The sequence below is a fragment of the Pinus tabuliformis genome, chromosome 7, assembly GCF_031772625.1.
Source record: "Pinus tabuliformis cultivar Carrire ecotype Pingquan chromosome 7, CPIR1, whole genome shotgun sequence".
Taxonomy (NCBI): domain Eukaryota; kingdom Viridiplantae; phylum Streptophyta; class Pinopsida; order Pinales; family Pinaceae; genus Pinus; species Pinus tabuliformis.
Genome location: NC_142293.1, coordinates 2,015,453,839 through 2,015,475,773, shown reverse-complemented (window position 1 = coordinate 2,015,475,773; position 21,935 = coordinate 2,015,453,839). Strand labels below are relative to the sequence as shown.

The following is a 21,935-nucleotide window of genomic DNA, read 5'->3' as shown; positions in this document are numbered from 1 at the left end:
TTATAGGCACAAGTCCATAACTAAGATAACATCATGTAATATCATTTGTCAACACGCAGTAACCTCTGAGGGTAGGTACTTATCTTTGATTTGCAAAGTAACTAAGTTAGGGACAAGAAATCTCCACCCAACCATAGACATTTGCAGCCACACTTCTTGTTGTCACCCCTGAGCCAGATTCCAAACTCTAAGGGGGATGCTTTCTTAAGGGGTTAAACATCAGCGACCAATAACGCAAGGACTCGAGAGGACCTCCTACCTCAATCCCAACAGTGATTTGTCGTCTTTTGTCGACGCAGAGGGTCAAGAGGTGATCCACCTCACCCGAGCGTGCACACAGTGATTCACTCCTTCTAGGAGTCCAGAATCCATTGTAACCACGGTCTTCAATCAAGGCTTCTTGGTGAACTGCTCCATGATGGTCTCTTCCCAAGTTGTTACAGGGCTCCAAAGATAGCTATCTCAACCCACAGCGTCCAAGGGACCCAAGTTGTTACAGGGGTCGAGATTTCATCCCAACCTACAACCTCCAGCGACCCAAGCAGTTACAGGGCTCCAGAGACCTTTGTTTCAACCCACAACCTTAAGGGACCCAAGTTATTATAGGCCTCTAGGGATCTTATCTCAACCCACAGCCTCCAGTGACACCAAGTATTTATAGGGCTCCAGAGACTAGCAGCTCAACCCACAACCTCCAAGGAACCTGAGAACCGATCCCCTTCTCTTCTCTTTTCCTCTTTTGCACTCTATTAACTACCTCCACAGGATGTTTGCGGACCTTCTTCTTGGTGTGATCTATCGTTTTCCTACTCAATTGGGCTCCCCCTTCTTCGAATGAATCCCCTTTACATAGGTATCTTTCTTCTTCTTCCTGATACATGTTGTCTTGGAATTCACAACTTCTCTTCTCCTGCCCTTAGTCCTTTTTTTCTTCTTGTAATTCCTTGAGCACATGGGTTGTGTACTCTTTGTTACAACTCATTTAATTTGGAGAGTTTTCCTCATTAAATTATTGCACCAACAACCTTTAATGGCTATCCAGAAATTCATTTCTTTCTATGCATAAGAACCATAACTTCCCAAGCAAACCATCCCCTTCCCCATCTCGGAATTTGTGTCCTTGACTCAGTTTTCCCCTTTGTTTTATTTTTCATGTCTTTTCGTCATATTTACAATGCCTTTTATGAGAGAACCTCGAATGGGGTTGTCATATAGGGGCAAAATTTGACCCATTCAACCCTCAACGTGTATTATAACTCAACCTTTCTAGAGTCCCCATGTGGTTAACCCATTTTCCATGAGTAGCAAGTGTTGACCTAGCGTCCTCTTGAATTATGGTGGTCATAACATGATAGGTCAAATTCCAAGAGGCATAACTTATTGCATCCAATGTTTGGTTGACACAATTCTTGCACTGTTGGAAAGGTCTTTTAGTGTAAAGAAAAATCACGAGGTCTGACACTTAAATGTGAATTTTTTACCCCAAAAAACATCGTTTAATTTCACATTATTCCTAGAAGTTTGCATACCCAAATTCTCCAAACTGAGTCCCAACGCTGAAACTACTCCTATAAGTTGACTCCTCGAATTTTTCCACTCTAAAAACATCGAAATGAATGACAAATTCTATAGTGATCCAATCTAGATTAGCTCATAGGATGGGCCACACAGATCCCACAAGAGAACAATTATAAAATCATGCTGAAAAGCCTTACCAAGAGTTGCAATCTAATGCATCCAAAAGGAAAATAGTACAAATCAAACATAACACCTTAATTTATCTTAAGAGGGTCACAATAATTAATATAATAAGATTCAGGACTTTGAAAGCTCAATGTATTGTAGGGGGGCTACACTAAGCTATATAAAAAAAATGCACCATGAAGTCTAGATTTGTATACAATAGTAAAGATAAAGGTTCTTGTATAAGAAGATTGAGGATTATGAAATCAAAATTTATATATCAATGGAAAGGATAAACAAAGGTTCATGTTTTATTCACTACCCACATATTTCTTTGACACTATTAGATGTCAAATAGCATTCAATGTAACCCTAATATTGGACTATGATATTGAGCCTATTCTTCACCACTCTTGCATGTTGAACTTATTGTTGAATGCATATGCTATCATAATCCAGAGTTTTGTTCTTAAGTCCTTGCAATTGTTGTGATCTCACTTATAATTGAATATTAGTTTTCAAGCTTAAATATTGCTCCTCCCAATTGTAATGTTCAATGCCAATTAAAGAAAATTTGAAAGATAAACAGTTACCTCAAAATAAATGCCATCAAGTACATGCTTAACAGCGTAAGCTAGTCTTCTAATCCCATATAATGGATTAATAAAATATGGCCTATAATCCCGAGTTACGATTAGCTTCATCTTTCATTGATAACATATTTTCGTATTCATTTTATAATATTAATATATGATGTAAAATCATGACTTTTTAAAGTGTACTTCTGTAACAAATTCTATATGGTCAAAAAAATCAGAAAGGGTAGTTCTTGCTAAATCAAGGAGAGAACCAGTTTGCTTACACAAAGAAGTTACTTTGCTTACATAAAAGGATAAAAAGGCTAAACAATGTGGATTAAAAAAATTAAATTAAATTTATCAAGACGAATTGACATTTCATCAAAAGCCTTTTATATAAATGATTGTAAATAATGTTGATGGATGCAAAGACATTTATAATCATTGCACATAATCTCTTTTGAATATTTTTAATAAGAGTATGTTGGAAATACTAGGGGAGATGAATCAGTGTTTCTTTTGCAATTGTTATTTTACCAGTTTTTAGATCACTTATAACCAGAACACAAAATGAGCATATAGAATAAATGATTTTATTAATCAAAAATAGCGAGGACTTCTATCATCTTCTTTACAATCAATTGTAATAGTCTGAGTCCTCCTCAGGCTAATATTCATCTTAAAGAATGTTGGAAAGCCTTGATAGGAGTACAAGGATTGTCTATGGCAAATGAAAGTGAATTCTTGTCTGTAATTATTCAAACTTCCTTTCAATTAACAAATACAGTACATCCTAAACTAAAACAACCGGTGTTGAAAGACTGTGTGACAGTCGGGATAGGAAATGCACAGATTGAAGGTGTGCATTATGACAAAGAAACACTACCCGATCACTGGTACATCCAATATAAGTCTTTGGCTTCAGATAATGCAAGTAGTAAAATTAAAAGATTGGCTCTTGAAGATGGAGGGGTAAAAATTATTCCAAACCAGTCTATTATTCCAAACCAGTCTATTTACCCAAGAATTCCTAAGCCAATAGTCTTGCCAGAAAAACATGTATTACCAGTAGAAAGTCTAGTCCAAAGTGGAAGAAAGTCTTTTTACAGACAGTTGACCATACCAAAAGAACAGCCTTCTACTTCCACAAGTACACCTCGGTCTGAAAAAACAGTTGTATATACCTGAAGAAAAACCATTTTTAGCTGTAAATAAAATGTTTAGAACTCATGTACATACTTTTCCACCTATGGAAGAATATAAGTATGCTAAAAAAAGATTTGCTAGAGGGGGAAAATGGCCACCAAAAACAAAACTTTTTGTCTCTTCATCATTGTCAAAACAACCCGCTACAAGAGCAGACTGTGCACCTTTACTAGAACATGACTCTCAAGATCCCAATGATTTAGAGTAGGTATATCAAGTAGGAAATTATTTGACTACTTGGTGTTCTCATGCCGAAGATGTTCTAGATAATTTAGGACAACAAGCAGAATTGATAAATGCAAATCTAAAATTGTTGTATGAAGAGCAACAGGAAGAAAAGAGATAACGAGAAGAGAGAAGAAAAAGAAAAATGAAGAAAAAGGCCAAGAAAATCCCTAAATTTCATGTAGATATGTCAGCCCCAAACCACTGGGATTTAGAAGAAGAAGCACCAGAAAATAGGGGGTGACCGTCCAACAGAGCAATTCAACAGAATATAAACAAGATGAAGCTGGTATACAGAACTTACTTCTTAAAATCTCTCAAATAGGGGGTGACCGTCCAACAGAGCAGCTGGTATACAGAATTTACTTCTTAAAATCTCGCAACTTTCTGGAAATAAAAGTCTGACTCTCTAATTCTTCTCCTCAGGGAACATGCACGAGTCTTAAACGACCTTTCTCCACGGGTCTTTACTCGAGCGCCTTATAGTTCAACCTCTTTCGGCTTTCAGAAACTATCCTCAGACGTGCAGAATTGTCCTCAGACAGACGGCCCAGTAGGCTTCGATATTAATAAAAAGCAAGAACAAAATACAAAGCTTATTACAATAGAAGCGTCTCAGAGTTCATTACAACACACATGCTCTCAATCGAACGATGCCTTGAACTCCAAAGAACTCATTCTTAAATAGACCTAAAACGAATCTAAACTTAGCTAAGACATGACATAAAGTAGAAATAATTGAGGGTCTTGTCGGCATCTTTTTCCACCGACGATGTCTACTTAATCTTTCTTTTGCACAATAGATTCTTGTCACAACATGTGACCAACACTGTCGCATTGCTGACAAGAGATTCTTTTACCAAGGTCCCATCGAACTCCTAGTTTCCCATAAATCTTCTTCAGACGATCCGGCAGATGGTTCGTATTCATCGATGAGCTGTTGATGGTATCTATTCATAAGTCGGTCATACTGTTCTTCGATTCCTTCATTTGGATCTTGTGCATCTGTCATTTCTTCTTTTTCTTTTGGCGACCTTGTCATACGGCGAGATGCTGCAGATGACGATTCTCCCTTTATGATATTTGTTTTGATCTTGTGAAGTCCTGGCTGTTGTGGTGTATGCATCAATTCTTGTTTTTCCCACTTGTTTAAAAAAGGAAGAGCACTTATTTCAATATCCAGGAAAGAATCTTTAAAAGCATTGCGTGTTGCAGGTGATCTTTGTACTGCCAATTCTACACCATCTAATGATTCCCATTTGAATATCTGAAACATATTGGTTGAGCTCTCGATAGCGTGTTGAATCCATAACCTGCAGTTTTCACTCAAACAGTCTCTATGCTGCCATCCTAACTCAAAAATCATTGACGTGCATATCCTTTTGGATATCATCAAGCTAATAATGTGGATGACATTATTGTTCCAATTTGGAGATAAAACTGAGATGGTGATTAATGCCTTTTGATTAATTGCAAATTTTAAAACTTTTGGTTGTCCTTGTAGACTATCCATTTTATTAAGAATTTGAATTTTCTCTACCAGTCTTAAATTTCCAAACTCGTGGAACCATTCAGCATGTTGTTTGATTAACTCTTGATTGTTACCAGTTTCAGAATTACCAATCCTTTCATGACTGAATACTTGAGAAAAAGGATTTGGTTCTATGCTGTCTCTAATTCTTAAACTATGAAAATCCCACTGATAAGCATATGTCTTCAAATACTATAAGGATCTTTGTATGCACTGGGATACTCTGGTAACTTGGATTTTTCTGCATTTTCCTTCTTGAATTCTCCAATCAAGTTTTCATCAAGGCCTAAAGATATGCCCAAATTCTTTGACTGCCATGCTTGGCATCTTCTAATCCACCAATTTCTCCTTAGTCTGAGACCGACCACTTTCTTGATTTCATCTGTCACACAACTTGCATGATTTTCTAAAATTCTAAATCTGTCTACAAACGTGGCAAAATTATCATCTGCAGGGCTTTTGCCCGGAATCTCAAAAACTGAATATTTACAAGTTATGAACATTTTACTCATGTCTCTGGTTAGAACGTCTGTCAAGAAATTTGAGTTGCCTGGTATCCACTCAACTTCAAACTCAAATTGCTGAAACCAGATTTGCCAGGCCAAAATTCTGCCTTTTGCCAGTTGTCTTGAAATCTTTGCTGACAGAAAATACTTAAAATTTTTGGAGTCTGTTCTGATTAAAAACTTAACCGGGGTTAGATATACCTCAAACCGCTGAATTCCGTTGAAGATAGCTAACGTCTCCTTTTCAGCTATGAAGTAGTTTTTCTGACTTGCTGTAAACTCCCCAGAAGCATATCCACACAAATTTTCTTCAATCTCTCCTTTACTATTTCTTCTTTGCTCTAAAAGTACAGCTGACCAAAAATCAAGTGAAGCATCAGTTTGTAAAATTAATAAACCGTCACCTGGTGGTTGAAGCTTTGGTAGATGCTGACATTCTTCTTTGAGCTTCTTTACTGCTTCAGTAGCTTCTTCTGACCATCCTCCGTTGGTGTATCTTCTTATAGGAGTTGTCTTTTCTGAGAGATTTGGGATGTATTTGTGCAAGTAATTCAGAACTCCAATAAATCTTTGAATTGCCTTTTTGTCCTTCAGTTCATCAGGAAACTGTGTCAATTTAGTTAACACATGGGGCTGCATTTGAATAGAACCATTTGCAACATTTATCCCCAAAAAATCAATGCTATCCTAAAATAAGGACATCTTAGTTCTTGACAAAACAATGCCATGATTTTTAACTTCTTCAAGAAAAATCTCTAGATGTTTCAAATAAGTATATACATCTGGACTATGAATCACAATATCATCTATATATGTAACTATAAAATCATATTTAGCAAAAATTTAATCCATCCTTCTTTGGAAGAAGGCTGGAGCGTTCTTCAAACCGAATGGAACAACTTTCCACTGATAGAATCCTACTGGACATATGAAAGTTGTTTTATGTCTGTCTTCTGGTTGAATCTGTATCTGATAGTAACCTGACTTCATATCAAATTTACTGAACACCTTACTATGCTGAATTTTTTGCATAATCACTTCTGGTCTTGGCAATGGGTAATTAAAATTATGAGTAATGGCATTAAGAGGTTTATAGTTTATAACCATCCGTGGTTTACCTCTTACTATCTCAGAATGATTTCTAACGAAAAATGCAGAACATGCATAGTGAGATTCACTAGATTCTATAAGCTGCATCTTTAGTAATTCTTGAATTTGATTCCTCATTTCTTGTTCATCAGCTGGCGTACAAGGAATCACTTTTCCTTTTACTCCATTGTCATGTAAGGTGACTATTTCCTGCATCGGACTCTCAGTTTCCCAAAACTGTTGTGGGTTGTCGGAACAGCTTTTTAGAAGTCTCTGGTAAATATCTCTCTGTTTTGTAGACCAATTTTCTTCAATGCATGCCGATTGTTTATTTATCTTTTCTGCTCTAGCTTCATAAATCTGTAGGACTTCTTGCCAGTCATCTGAATCTTTAGACGGCCTTCTAGTTCCTACTTTCTTTTGGCTATTCTCGTGCCTAGCTTCAAAGTTTGCAATACTTAGCCTAGGCACAGATATAGCTTTTTTCTTCAAATTTATTATCAGCTTGTCTTGGCTGATAGTTACTGGGAGCACAGAGTTTATAAATGGCATGCCTAACATCAAACTTGCTGAAGGGTCATAGTGCTGAATTGCTGAGATTTTTACAATACTCCCCCCAACTTTTAAAGAAATATTGTCTACATAGTGTGTGAGCTGGACAGATCCTCCAATTGTTTCTGAAACTAGTATATTCTTTAATGGTTTCCAGAGAGGTTTGAACAAAGATGGTCTATCTAGATTATTTGATCCTCCAGTGTCTCTGCTTCATTTCTGACTTGTACTTCCACTGGAATATAAATCAAGCTTTCTGTTTTGACAATCTTTTTTAGTAATGTGTTTTGTTCATTTCATGTAATCTCTGGCAAAGGTATACTAGTTGATGGTGCAATTTTCTTTTCGAATGGACATAACGAATTTAATTGAGGCAAAGGTAATGCAATTTGTTTACCTTTGTTTGGTCTTTCTGCTTCTTCTGGTTCTTCCTCTGAATGGGGTTCTTCCTCTGAATCATCTTCTGTCTCACTTGATGACTCAACAGTTGAAGAACTTTCAATTTCACTATAGTGTTGTTCACTAGAAAAATCATCATCAGAACAATTCAAACAAATATTCATTTTCTGTACAGGCTCTTCATCTTCATTATCTGAAACTTCTGTAAGAATATATACATCAGAAATCTCTTCATCCGATTCTACTACAGACCAATCATCTTGAAATTCTTCAATATCTATACAAGCTTTGAGTTTACTGGATGATTTCTGGGGACACTTTCTGGCAAAATGTCCTTCCTTCTTACAAATGAAACAACAATTGTTGTTCCTTGGAGCGGTTCTTTTTTTTAAATATCTGAATTTTTTGAAAGGTCTCTTCGGGTTCGATACTCTTTTGGGTTTGTATCTACCATACCTTTTGTATTTCTTCTTCTTTGATTTAAAAGGCGTCCATGGTAGTACAGTTTTGCAGACATCTGAGCTTGGGGTGATGTCATGCGCCTTCTTCTGCCAACATAAATATTTGACTTTTTCTGACACTCTAAACAGAAGATCAACCCAATAAACTTGATCTAAACTTTTCATTTGAACCTCAAGATCTTTCATTATCAGATCTCCTAAGTTTCCTGGTAATTTTGATAAATAAGAAACTTTTTGAGCAAGGTCATTGAACAGATTAGCTTTAAAGACTCTAGCCATAAAATCTTTACTGAATTGATCTAAATATTTTAGATCTTTTAGTTCCATACGGCTAAGGTCAGTCAATAGCTGTTTCTTTTCATCTTTTGGTTCTGGCATAAACTGAGTTTTCAACAACATTTCTAATGTAGCTAAACCAGCTTCCATGACCGCTATTCTCTCTGCTTCTGAACCTCCCATCCACCAATCAAACACAATTCCTGCCATCCTCTTTTCTGCTAGAATGATGATAGACACATTGTCTAACCTTGTTGTGACCTGCATTTGATATAAGGCTCCTATCCAGATTCTAATAGACTCTCCCGGATTGGATGAGTTATCTAGATCTAGAATGTAACCACTAGAATTTGTAGCAAACAGATCTTCTTCGATTCTAGGATACTTAACAGCTTCTTTCAGGATGTGAGCTTTATTTTGATTTTTTATTGATGGCATAATAAAGGATGGAAACTTTATTGCAGCTTGTTCTAAAGTCATGACTTCCTTCTTAGATTCAAAAGGTTTTTCTGCCTTGAACGTTCTAGAAGATCCACTGGTTAATTTTCCAGTGTCTCTAGAAGTCCCTTCTCCATCACTTGTTTCTGGTGCTTCTTCTTCTAAATCCCAGTAGTTTGGGGCTGACATATCTACATGAAATTTAGGGATTTTCTTGGCCTTTTTCTTCATTTTTCTTTTTCTTCTCTCTTCTCGTTCTCTCTTTTCTTCCTGTTGCTCTTCATACAACAATTTTAGATTTGCATTTATCAATTCTGCTTGTTGTCCTAAATTATCTAGAACATCTTTGGCATGAGAACACCAAGTAGTCAAATAATTTCCTACTAGATATACCTGCTCTAAATCATTGGGATCTTGAGAGTCATGTTCTAGTAAAAGTGCACAGTCTGCTCTTGTAGCGGGTTGTTTTGACAATGATGAAGAGACACAAAATTTTGTTTTTGGTGGCCATTTTCCCCCTCTAACAAATCTTTTGTTAGCATACTTATATTCTTCCATAGGTGGAAAAGTATGTACATGAGTTCTAAACATTTTATTTACAGCTAAAAATGGTTTTTCTTCAGGTATATACAACTGTTTTTTAGACCGGGGTGTACTTGTGGAAGTAGAAGGTTGTTCCTCTGGTATGGTCAACTGTCTGTAAAAAGACTTTCTTCCACTTTGGACTAGACTTTCTACTGGTAATACATGTTTTTCTGGCAAGACTATTGGCTTAGGAATTCTTGGGTAAATAGACTGGTTTGGAATAATTTTTACCCCTCCATCTTCAAGAGCCAATCTTTTAATTTTACTACTTGCATTATCTGAAGCCAAAGACTTATATTGGATGTACCAATGATTGGGTATTGTTTCCTTATCATAATGCACACCTTCAATCTGTGCATTTCCTATCCCAACTGTCACACAGTCTTTCAACACGAGCTGTTTTAGTTTAGGATGTACTGTATTTGTTAACTGAAAGGAAGTTTGAATAATTACAGACAAGAATTCACTTTCATCTGCCATAGACAATCCTTGTACTCCTATCAAGGCTTTCCAACATTCTTTAAGATGAATATCTGTCAGACTGATAGCATAATCAGGATAAATTGTTCCATACTGACAACCAGACATCAGATTTCCAAGTATTGTTCCTATTCTGGCATGATCATATTCATTGTGCCTTGAATCAAACAATTCTGCTATGCAGGGAGTATTTAATCCATGTCTAAATAGAGGAGCCAAACCAATCCTTATAGCTCCAAAATGTAAATAATGAAATCTTCCTTCTTTAGCATATTTTCTAAACTTTTTTATTTCATCTTCTGAGAATATATTTAACCCTATTATCTGTACATGTGGACCTTTAATTCTGATCTTAACTTCAACTTCTTTGAAGTAATATTTCTTTGAAAGCTTAAACATCATTGGAACCGGATAGACTTCTTTAGTATCTAAGGCAGGAGGGTTCCAGCTTTCGGGATCTTCAACTCGTTCGTGTTCATTTATATCTGTCTCAACAGATCTATTTTCTACTTCTGATATAGATCTTTTATCTATGGTAGAAAAGGATCTCAAAAATCTAGCCATAATGGACTGATACAATCTATTCCAGAAATCGATTAAAGGAGCTTTTATCTACTCAGCACAATGTAAAACAAAGATGCTTTTCAAAGGCTTCCTGGCTTTCTTCAAATTCTGTCTATAGAATGTATTTCGTCACAGGAATATTTTTTTAGGAACGGGATATGGCTTTGATACCAAATAGGGGGTGACCGTCCAATAGAGCAATTCAACAGAATATAAACAAGATGAAGCTGGTATACAGAGCTTACTTCTTACCCTATGAGGAGTTAGAAGGTGTGTGATAGCTCGTTGGAAAGAGCTCAATGTCTTCTACGAGCCTATGCTAATTTCATCCTTAAATAAGGTCAATTCACCATCAAGAAAATTTTATTTGTGAACTGTCATCATTATTTTATCCATGGCAACCTTTAGTATTCTATGTTTTGGATAATGCTAGGGCTCCTTCTTCATAGACTTAGGCCTTCAAGCTTATTAGGATTAGGGCATCTTCAACAAGGCATTTAGGGCTTCATGCATTCATGTTAGGGATCTTAGGGCTTCATTGATTTACATTATGCAACAATAATCTAGAGCTATGCATTGTTTAGATAGAGCTAGGGTTTCATGGGCATTTTAGCAAGGCTAGGGCATCATGAAGCTAGGGCTTGTCATCAAGGATTTCTTCAACTTTATTAATTTCCCTAGGGTTGACTTCATTAATGGCTTGACATCATATTGACTTAAGTGATTCTAGGGTTAGAGTATCATGGACATATGCACATAGGAATTTCTCCTAGGGTTTGCATAAAGAGAGTCTTCAATGAGGTTAGGGCAACATCACAAAAGGGTTAGAACATTTTCCATCTCCAACAATGCCATATTGACATCAATAACAAATGATCCCAAGGCATAATGACTTTAGAAGTACATCAAGGCAATCTCCATCCTCCAAGTACCAAAGTATATTTTTTGGTTATTGTTATTCTTGTACAAATTTTGGGCACATGGAAAAATATTATAGGGCATACCACAAGGACAAACATAATAGCCCCCATCAACTCCCTAAAAGCAACTTTGCAAGAATAAATCATGCCTCCTCATCTATGTACAGAATGGAATGCTTCAAATGTCATAACATCGGACATATGGCTCGTAATTGTAACTTGACTTGGGTCCCTAAACAAGCTAAAAACATGACTACCAAGCAAGAAAAGAAAGTTACACAAGTATGGAGAAGGAAGCAACTTGGATCAGAAAGCCTCTTGAACACTCAAGTTACATCTTTGGCAGATATGATATTCCAAGTTTTTGATGATGAAATTCCGCCAAAAAGGAGACCATGCATACTGTTAGGGGAAGCTTGTGATTCTTGATTACTCTTGCAGAAGCTATCTGAGAAGAGCTAGAGGAGTGTATGCAGGCAAGGGAGGTTGGTTGATCATCTACTTCATCCATTTCCATGAAGGCATGCAAAGGCTTAGGGGGGAGCAAGTCCATTAAAGAAAATCATAATGAAAGAGGGAGTTGCAAAGAGCAACATAACAAGGAGTACTATCACAGGGGGAGCAACATATCTATCATGGAGAACTATCATTGATGAAGGAAGGAAGAAAATATGATGGAGCAGCATGTCAAGAAGCAGCTTGATAGGGGGAGTACTTGGACGCTCCATTTTCCATTGATGTCAAAGGGGGAGAGAATGTTGAAAGGGCAAGAATATTGCCATCAATGACAACTTTGACCAACAGGATAGTTTTCAATAATATACGAGATTGACTTGAGAAATCATATTTTTCAAGTTTTTTTCCGTAAAAATTCAAATTCAAACCCTGTGCATGATCCAAATCAATCTGAATTAGATGGTGTCGTCATAATCCACATCAACATAAAACAGACATTGTTAAAGTTAAACCCAAGAAGTAAATCATTTTCCTCCTCTGAATTTAAAGCATAAATTTCAAGACTAAATCATAAAACATGTCATCATAATCCACATCAACATAAAACAAACAATGTCCATTATCCAACTCAATCTGGATTAAAGCATGTCCTCATAATCCAAATCAACATAAAATAAGCAACATTAAATTTAAATCCAAGAACTAAATTATTTTTCTTCTTTTAGGGTAAAAAATTGGGTTATTTCCACTTCTAGGTGCATCTTTATAAGCTTTCTAATTTATAGAATCGATTCCCCTCAACTTCTATATGTCGCAACCCAGATGGTCCCTTGAATCAAAGATTATCGTCAGATATTAGCAAATTTAAAGGAAAAACATTTTCTGTAATAAGGGACTAGTAGAGCATTAATATGTGATATGTTCAGTATCATAGCATCATTAAAAGTTTGTCGTAACCTTATGTGCTAAATGAGACTCAATAGACAGGAACTGCCAAATGAACAATCAAAAGCTATCTTCACAGTTATCTTTGAATCTCCCAACTGCGAATGAATAGGTACAAGTTTATCATAAACTTATACCTATTGTGTCTGATGCAAAGAAAATGAGATTTAACATATGGGAACTGCCAAATGATCAAGCAAAAACATACCTTCACATTTATCTTTATTGCCCAGTACAAATGTATAGGCATGTGTTTTATGTAGAAGCAACAAGCTTTCAAATTTATTCCGTACGACAAGCACAAGGTCCAAACTCTAACTCACCATTTGTTAATCCTCGAAGAAAGTCAATTCAACTTTTATATCATAAGTTCTTGGCCAAACTACCTATACAGGTAAAATCATAAAACACCTCTTCCAAAAATTGGACTGCCAACATATGAGATTGAAAGATCTGAGATTAAAACATCTTACAGGGGCCAATAGCTTCCACAGAATCCTAAAAACACCACAAGTAAAGAAACTGCCACGTGAAGAGGCATCGTATTGACATTATCACCGTACCGGGCAAATATCCTCCATACTGCACAAATGCAATCCAAGATCAAATTTGTTAGATCATGGAAAACCCTTCGCAACTAAACATCATGGCAAAGTCTTGGCAATTAAAACTTTGTTTTTCTTATTCTTTCCCTTCAAATAATCACGAGTCGGATTCCAGAACGAGATGCATAGCAATGTATGCAGTTTCTTGATTACTATGTAATTAATTCATTTACATCTATGTACGTTTTGAAACCAATTCATTTATCAAGACTAACATGCGAAATTCAATTGGGTTGCATTAAGATGAAGATTAGGAAGTGACAACAATAGAGAAAAGAGGAAAGCCGGGACGACTGTGGGAGAAGTATAGATATCATTATTAACCAGCATGATATGAGCATCATCCAGTGGGCAGAATGAAACAGAAGAGAGAATGGTCAAGAGGTAGAAAAGGATGAAAGTTAAAACACAGAGCCAAGTAGATGCAGAGGACACGTGGTTCCCACACATAACAAACATCAATTCTTGTTGACGTAAAAGCCTGATTGTGACACTATATGATTCAAATAAAGCAACATGGTAAAATGCCAAGCTACCTGCAAAACAGCTAATGCACCTTGGAATCAACTGTTGCAATTTCACGATGAATGCAGATTAATCTGTTGCATTCATTACATTCTACAATATGGCTCAACTTTGTTTATCCCAAGAGCCACTGACCTAGTCCAACGACAAAAATATGGTTAACTGCTTTCATATGGATGATACAATGGGAATGCATTAGACATCTTTCTCTGGCTTAAATGATCATGCCACGTAGAGAACAATATACTTACTCTAGTCTGGACTAGAATAGTGAAAAGGGCACTGATGCTACCTACCTATTTCCAAGCACCTCTATGATATTTGTTGTAACAGTACTGCGCTTGTGTTGTTCAAAGGCTAAAGATGCTGCCTTTCTCATGAGTACAGAACCAGCAATAGCTCCCAAAATTACTGGATTTGATGAAAACCTGCAATTTACCAAATTGGATTTGATGAAAACATGTAATATACTAGAGGAATCAAGAGTAACCAGCTTTTATTCTATAACAAAAGAAACTCTGCCAACAACCCAACACTAGATGTAAACCACTCACCTCGACAACTTATCATCTTTGTTAGATGCTGCTCCCTGTCTAGCCCATGAAGAGAATACTGCAACACTGGATTTTAACAGACAAGACAATATGTCTGTTAGACTATGCCATTTAATAGGCGAAAACTCTGTGCTTTGTATGATCCCAAAAACCAGAAACAAACAGAATGTTTTAATCAGAAGATCATAGCGTTGACTTTCTGCATCAAGTGTCCTTTGTCCATCAATGATGAAACACATTGCAACTATGCACCTGTCACAAGGATCTAGGTCATATCCAGGAGAAAGGTTAAACGTTACTTAATTTCTCAACATTCCAAGCAACAACTCCTCTAGGACATTTTCTGGCTTTGCCTTGGCACCTTGTCACTTTCACCCATGGAAGGCCTCTTAAACTCAAAATTGAAATGGACATATTAAGAATGGTATAAATTGAAAGAGACAGAACACCTGAATCTAAGTATAAATTAAAGGTCAAAGGTCATCTTGAGTTCTTGCATCAACCAAGATAACTTCAGCATGCTTTTATCTAGAAAATTCATATTGCAGCCAAAAGAAGGAAAATATGTGGTGGTCTTAACCAAAAGTAAAACATGGGAAAAAATTGTCAAGATAGAAGCATCTGCAACTAAAAGATGGAATTACAGTCAATGAACATAGGATGTTTTGGGGACAGTAAGAAAGTTGGTAAGGAGTCCAAACAAAACCGTGGGGTGTGATAGAACTGCAACATTTATCTTGATGATTAATGTTGAAAGTTGTAACTAGTATCGATCTTCATAATTGTATTTGGCTCATGACATGATGTATCTCTTATGTACTTATCAAAAGAAAAAGAAAATTATTGTAAAAGAAAATTTATTTATTAAAGCATGGGTTTCATGCTCAAAGTTTTTGGTTCCTAGGTCTAAGCACCCATTGAGTGCTCTAGGGTTTTTGTCTTGAGTCAAAGTTTATGTCATGATGTAATAGACCCGATTGGGCTCTTGTATCAAGAAATAAAATATTATTTTGATGTTTAGAAAAGTCTAGAAAGACCCCATGACCAAGTCAGCCATCCATGATAAAGTCAGCCTAGAGAGGCCCACTCTAGCCCTTGTGAAGACTATAAATAAGAGGACTTCGACCTCCACTAGAGACACATCTTGGCATTTGATCTGCGACAGAAAAGTAATGCGAGGAGGCTAGAAGACAAGAAATGACCTTAGCGAAGAAAAGAAAAACCTCAGCAAACAAAGAAGTCTGATCTCCTACTACTATTGGCCCACACGAGTTTCTGTGATTCTTGGATTACTCCAGGTCCAAGTTTTTGGAAGCCAAAGTTGCAGACCTGAATGATGAAGCTGAAATTTTGAGAAGTTACATTCTTGGTGAGGTCAACCTTGTTGACTCGTTGGAGATCTTGTTTTTGTTCAAGGATGATTGTTTGGGGGCTGGCTTGGTCTTGGGAAGCCTTTGTTTTTGGGTCTTGGGTCTTGGGACTTGGAAGTCTCCTTTGAAGTTGATTCTATAAGAAGAGAAGTTCTTTTTGGGTTTTCCCCTTGGAGGGGTTTTGCCCTGGCTTGGAACCTATATCTGATGTTCTTCTTGTTGTTATTTTGATCTTCATTGTTAGGCATTTGTCTTGATGATCAGAATATAATAATAGCAAAGAAGTAATAAAAGAATGTCACAAGAAAGTGTCAAGTTAAGAAAAATCAAATTAAAGAAACCCTAATAAGCTGCCCTAAAGATTTTTCAACAATTAATTGATTAAAATTTTGATATTATATTAATATAACCATGTTGTAGTAATCTATGAGATTATAGATGCACTCTAGTATACAAATTGCACAGCAGTCAGCAAATAACATGTGTGTGTGCTATACTATACAATCAAGGCATATATAGATTGAGGGAGAAATTTGTTATCACAAAGCCAGCAGGGTCTTTATTAGATATCCTTATCACTTGATTTTCCAACCTTACATCAATGACATTGCTGTCTTTATATAACATTTAGACAGGAAGTAGGTAGTTACAACTGCTTCAATTGGTCAGTTAGTCAACTGACCTAGTGATTCAACCGACTTGACTCCACATATCAACTAACACATATGTGATCCGAATGGAAATCCGCCCATGCTATTTTCCCACCCATTGTATTTACCCATGGTAATGTAACTAAAAAATGTTATAAATAACAAGCCTCTTTTTGTAAGAGGACATTGTCAAGCACAATGTTAGTTGCAACTATCGTTTTCTGGTCTAATAAAAGTTAGTTCATGAGTTATTTTCTGGTTTGGTTTACTTTTGTTCTTGTGCGGCAATTACTCAGATCTTGGGGCCTCCGCCCAAGATCCGGACCAGTGGTATCAGAGCAGGTGTTTCCTGACTTAAGTTTTTCCAGATCTACAGATCTAATTTGGTGATGATGGTTTCGATTTAATGTAGACCTTGAATGAGTTCTTGATGAGTTCATGATATGCAGATATGGTTGTTTGATGTCAATTTTCGGCTAGAAATTATGTGTGGCTGCAGGACGTCAATGTTCTACAAGAGCTTATTCAATTGGTTTAAACCCGCTTTCTACCCGAACTTTGGGCATTGTTAAATGCGATGATATCGACCTGTCTGGCTCTATCATGTTCTGTCGAAGTCGTTCATCATGGCCGAGACCAATTTGGTGGCCACGGGACCCTCCATCTACTCACTCAATCGATTGCTTGCCGTGGTTGCCCATTATTCAACCATACGCCACTTGACTCTTCACCAACATTTCCAGGCCGGCTTTCCAAACAATGTATTGCACAGGAAAATCCAATATAAGAAAAGTCAGCCTCTGCTTCCTTTTCAGTAGCCCCCCGCTCATTCAATTCTTCCCACTACGGGCTACATTTGTTAGACACGTTTTCCGCCATTTTCCGCCTGTTTATGCGCAGAATTTGATCAGATTCAGATTGGGATTGAATCAATTGAAAGGATTTCATTTCCAGTATTTCAATCGCCATGGCCAACAGAATCAAGAAGGTCGAGCATCTATACAGATCGAAGCTTCCCGATATCGAGATCTCTGACCATCTGCCTCTTCATTCATATTGTTTTGAGAGAGTGGTGGAATTCGCACAGACCCTGTCTGATCGATGGGGTGACAGACAGAACTTATTTCTTTGCATAGGTGGAGTTGATTTCCTGCAAGGTCGTTGCCGGTCTGGCGAAGTTGGGGTTGCAGCAGGGGCAAGTTGTCATGCTTCTCCTTCTGAATTGCATCGAATTTGTGTTTGTGTTGATGGGGGCCTCTGTCTGGGGCGCCATTGTGACCACAGCCAATCCTTCTACAAGCTGGGCGAGATCGCTAAGCAGGCCAAGGCCGCAAGAGCGCACATCATAGTTACCCAAGTGGCTGATGTTGAGAAATTGGCTGACCTGCAGAGCCACGATGTGCTCGTCATCACAATCAATGATGCTCCTAAGGAAGGTTGCCAACATATTTCCGTTCTGACCGAAGCCGACGAAACCCAATGCGCGGCCGTGAAAATCCACCTGGATGATGTCGTGGTGTTGCCCTATTCTTCCGGAACCACGGGACTCCCCAAGGGCATGATGTTAACGCACAAGGGCCTGGTGTCCAGCGTTGCCCAGTAGGTCGATGGTGAAAATCCCAATCTTTATTTCCATTATGAGGACGTGATACCCTGTGTCTTGCCTCTCTTACACATCTATTATCACAATTCGGTTCTCTTTGTTGGAATTTGACAGCTAATTATGTAAATTTGTGTAAATTGTATTAGTTACTGCCAAGTTGGTTTTATACCGAAGCAGTAGTTATGTAAAGGAGGAGGCTCTTATATAACTTATGAATGCCCGAACTATTGTGATAGTGGAGAATAATTGTTGATTTAATAGAAAATCCAATCCCTTGCCCCATGGATGTTTCCTTGACACCCTGTCAAAGTTTTAGCACGTAAAACATTGTGTTTTTTACTTGTGCCTTTGCATTCAGTTTCATTTATACATTTCTTGTTTAATTAACTACTTAGCCAACAATTGGTATCAGAGCCATTGAGTTGAGTTGAGAAAACTGGGGACGCCCTCGAAGAGAAACGTTGTGTGATAATTTGGAAGCCCTCAAACACGCGTTGAGAGTTGTTGAGTCGCTATTGAAATGAGAGGTTGAAGAATGAAGAGGAAAGAAGCCGAGCACAACACGCCGGTATAATAGAGAAGACGTCAAGCCTTCATCAAGAAAGTGTGCCAGGCATAGTTGTAGCTGCAGATAGAAGGTTGTCAAAAGTGAGCCCGGTGTTTTGTCAAAGCCAGCTGCCGCAGAGAGAGGATTAAAATGCGAATCCAAAGCCGCAAAGAAGAGCCAAGCACGGGGCCCTCGAAAACCAACGTCCGCCTACTGCCATTGTGAGAGCCGATTGTTGAAGTTTTTTTTGATGAAGTCCTGTGACAAGGAAAAGCAAAGCCACCAAAAAGAAAGGAGCCCTACCACTGCTATCGAAGAGAAGGAAGTCTTGAACATAGACAGCACGCCGGTCAAAGTCGAGAGTCACTGTGTGGAGCCTCAATCAACAAAGAGAACCGCAGGGTGACTAGACATCAGAATCGCAACATTGTTTCTCACTGTGGAGGACAGCAAAATCGCAACATTGTTTCTCACTGTGGAGGCCGAGTATTTATTTTTTTCAGTAAAATTTATTGAATAAATTCATTGAATTGAAGAAAAGGAATTTTTTCAGGAAACTGAAGTAGGGTTTGTTTAAGGGTTTCATTAAATTGAAGAATAGGGATTTTTTTCAAAAAACTGAAAGTACACAAAAGGGATTTTTTAGAAAACTGTTGTAGGTTTTTCCAGTAAATTTGAAGAAAAGAAAAAAAACAATTTTTTTTGGAAAGGAACAGAATTCTACTAAACAAGATTACAAACAAACAAAAAAAATGGAGCTGAAAATATTGAAAACCCTAGTTGAAAGAAGAGAAATCAAAATATTTTTTAAAAGAAACCCTAGGAGGAAATAAATGGCTAAGATGACGAATGCAAAGTTCGAGGTGGAGAAATTCACCGGCAAGAACAACTTTGCTCTATGGAAACTAAAAGTTAGGGATTTGTTGGTGCAACAAGGGTTGCACAAAGCATTGGACGGGGCAAATAAGAAACCTGCTAGCATGACAAATTCGGACTGGGAGGACTTGGATGCCCGAGCTCTCAGTACCATCAGGTTATGCTTGGCGGATGAAGTTCTCTTCAACATTGTTGAAGAGAGTACAATGGCAGGTTTATGGGAAAAACTGGAAAAACTATATATGACAAAATCGTTAACCAATAGAATTTATTTGAAAAGACAATTGTACAGTGTTCGGATGAAAGAGGGTACAAAAGTTGCAAAACATTTAAATGTTTTTAATACACTTATATGCCAATTATAAGATATGGAAGTTAAATTCAAGAAGAAGACAAAGTTATAACCTTCTTGTGTTCTCCACCCGAGTCGTGGGACCACTTTGTAACTTTAATCAGTTTGAGCATTGCTAATTGTTTGAAATTTGAATCAGATGTGGGAACTCTCATTTGAATAAGTACGAAGGAAATCCAGTCCTGAAACAGCTGCACCAGAAGCCATGATAGCCAGAGGACGGTCAAAGGAGAGAGGAGAAAAAAAAGGGGCTCTTCCAGATCAAAATCAAAGGGAAAGAAGTGTAAGGCAAAATGTTGGCACGGCAATAAAATTGGACACCTCAACAAAGACTATTGGAAACGAAAAGAGCCTGATAACCCAAAGAAGGAAGCAAATCAGGTTGATTCAGGTATGATAGACAAAGTTTTATCTATTGAAGAATTATGTATGATAGATGAAACTTTACCCGTATGTAATGTCTCTCATGATTTTGAAAGTTGGTTGTTAGACTCTGGTGCTTCTCATCACATGTGTCCACACAGAAATTGGTTTACTTCATACGAAGCTATAAATGGTAGTTCTGTGTTTATGGGTAATAATGTATCATGTCAGACTGTTGGGATGGGAAATATCAGGGTTAGAATGTATGATAACACTATTAGAACATTAACTAGTGTTAGACATGTACCTGATTTGAAGAAAAAATTGATTTCTTTGGGAGTGTTGGATTCAGATGGTTATAAGTTTACAGGTCAGAATGGAGTGTTGAAAGTCTCTAAAGGCACCCTAGTTGTTATGAAAGCAGAAAAGGTCGAAAATCTTTATAGACTCAAAGGAAGTACTCAGGTCAGTGAAGCAGCAATTGTGTCAGAGAAAAAAAAAGAAGGTACTCACCTATGGCATCAGCGATTGGGTCACATGAGCGAGAAAGGTCTTCAGGAACTGATGAAACATAAATTACTTCCTGATTTGAAATTCTTGAAGTTGGATTTCTGTAAACATTGTGTGTATGGAAAACAGTGTAAACAGAGGTTTAAAACTAGAAGTCATAATAGTAAAGAAATTTTGGACTATATTCATTTTGATCTGTGGGGACCATCTCCTGTTGTATCATATGGAGGTGCTTTATATTTTTTAATGTTTATTGATGATTTCTCCCGGAATGTTTGGGTCTTTATGCTAAAAAAGAACGTTGATGTATTCAATGTCTTTAAACAATTTAAAGCAATGGTAGAAAAAAGAACAGGGAAATCAATTAAATGTTTAAGAACTGACAATGATGGTGAATTTACTTCTCTAGAATTTGAACAATAATGTAAGGATGAAGGAATTGTTAGAGACAAAACTGTTGTTTATACTCCTTAGCAAAATGGTGTTGCTGAACATATGAATTGGACTCTTATGGAAAGAGCCAAAAGCATGATCAGCAATGCTAACCTGCAAAAGGAGTTGTGGGCAAAAGCAATATCCACTGCTTGTTATTTAGTTAACAGATCACCTTCAGTGGCAATTAATTGTAAAATTCCTGAAGAAGTTTGGTCAGGTCAGTCTTGTGACTATTCACATTTAAGGATATTTGGTTGTGATGCCTATGCTCTTATTCCTAAAAATCAGCGCTCAAAATTAATCCAAAATCGAAATGTTATGTCTTTGTTGGGTATGACCATGCGGTGAAAGGATACAGGTTGTGGGATCCTACGTCGTGGAAGATAGTCATTAGTAGAGATGTAACATTTGATGAATCTTCTCTTTTAAAATCAAATGTCGAAAGAATTGAACAGGAACAGGTATCACCAAATCAACAAATTCAATTGGAGGTTAGACCTTTTTTTGAAAGTCGAAAGGAAGAAGAGACTTTTGGAGGAAAAGGTGTTGAAAATACAAAGGAAGTTGTTGAAGTTTTTGAACCAATTCAGCAACCAGTCACTATAAGAAGCTCTATAAGGGAAAGAAAAACTCCCAAAAGGTATGAAGATT

The 21,935-nt window shown here is 37.1% G+C and overlaps 1 protein-coding gene and 1 pseudogene across 2 annotated transcripts in view; one reads left to right on the top strand and one right to left on the bottom strand.

Annotated features, from left to right (window-relative positions):
- Positions 1–13,083: 13,083 nt before the first annotated feature.
- Positions 13,084–21,935, bottom strand: part of LOC149256570 (pfkB-like carbohydrate kinase family protein) — a 138,318-nt gene continuing 129,466 nt past the window's right edge. Inside the window, exons 9-12 of one of the 2 annotated variants that reach the window (XR_016267281.1) lie at positions 14,579–14,644; positions 14,321–14,452; positions 14,036–14,159; positions 13,084–13,476 (exon numbers count right to left, since the gene is read on the bottom strand). Coding sequence is in view for 1 of the 2 variants with exons in the window: in XM_089460784.1 (XP_089316910.1) it covers positions 13,449–13,476; positions 14,321–14,452; positions 14,579–14,644 (226 nt within the window). In the remaining variant the exon portion in view is untranslated. The remainder of the gene's footprint in view (positions 13,477–14,035; positions 14,160–14,320; positions 14,453–14,578; positions 14,645–21,935) is intronic. The other variant, XM_089460784.1, reaches the window with a different exon arrangement.
- On the top strand, positions 14,651–19,432 carry LOC149256571 (4-coumarate--CoA ligase pseudogene; annotated as a pseudogene).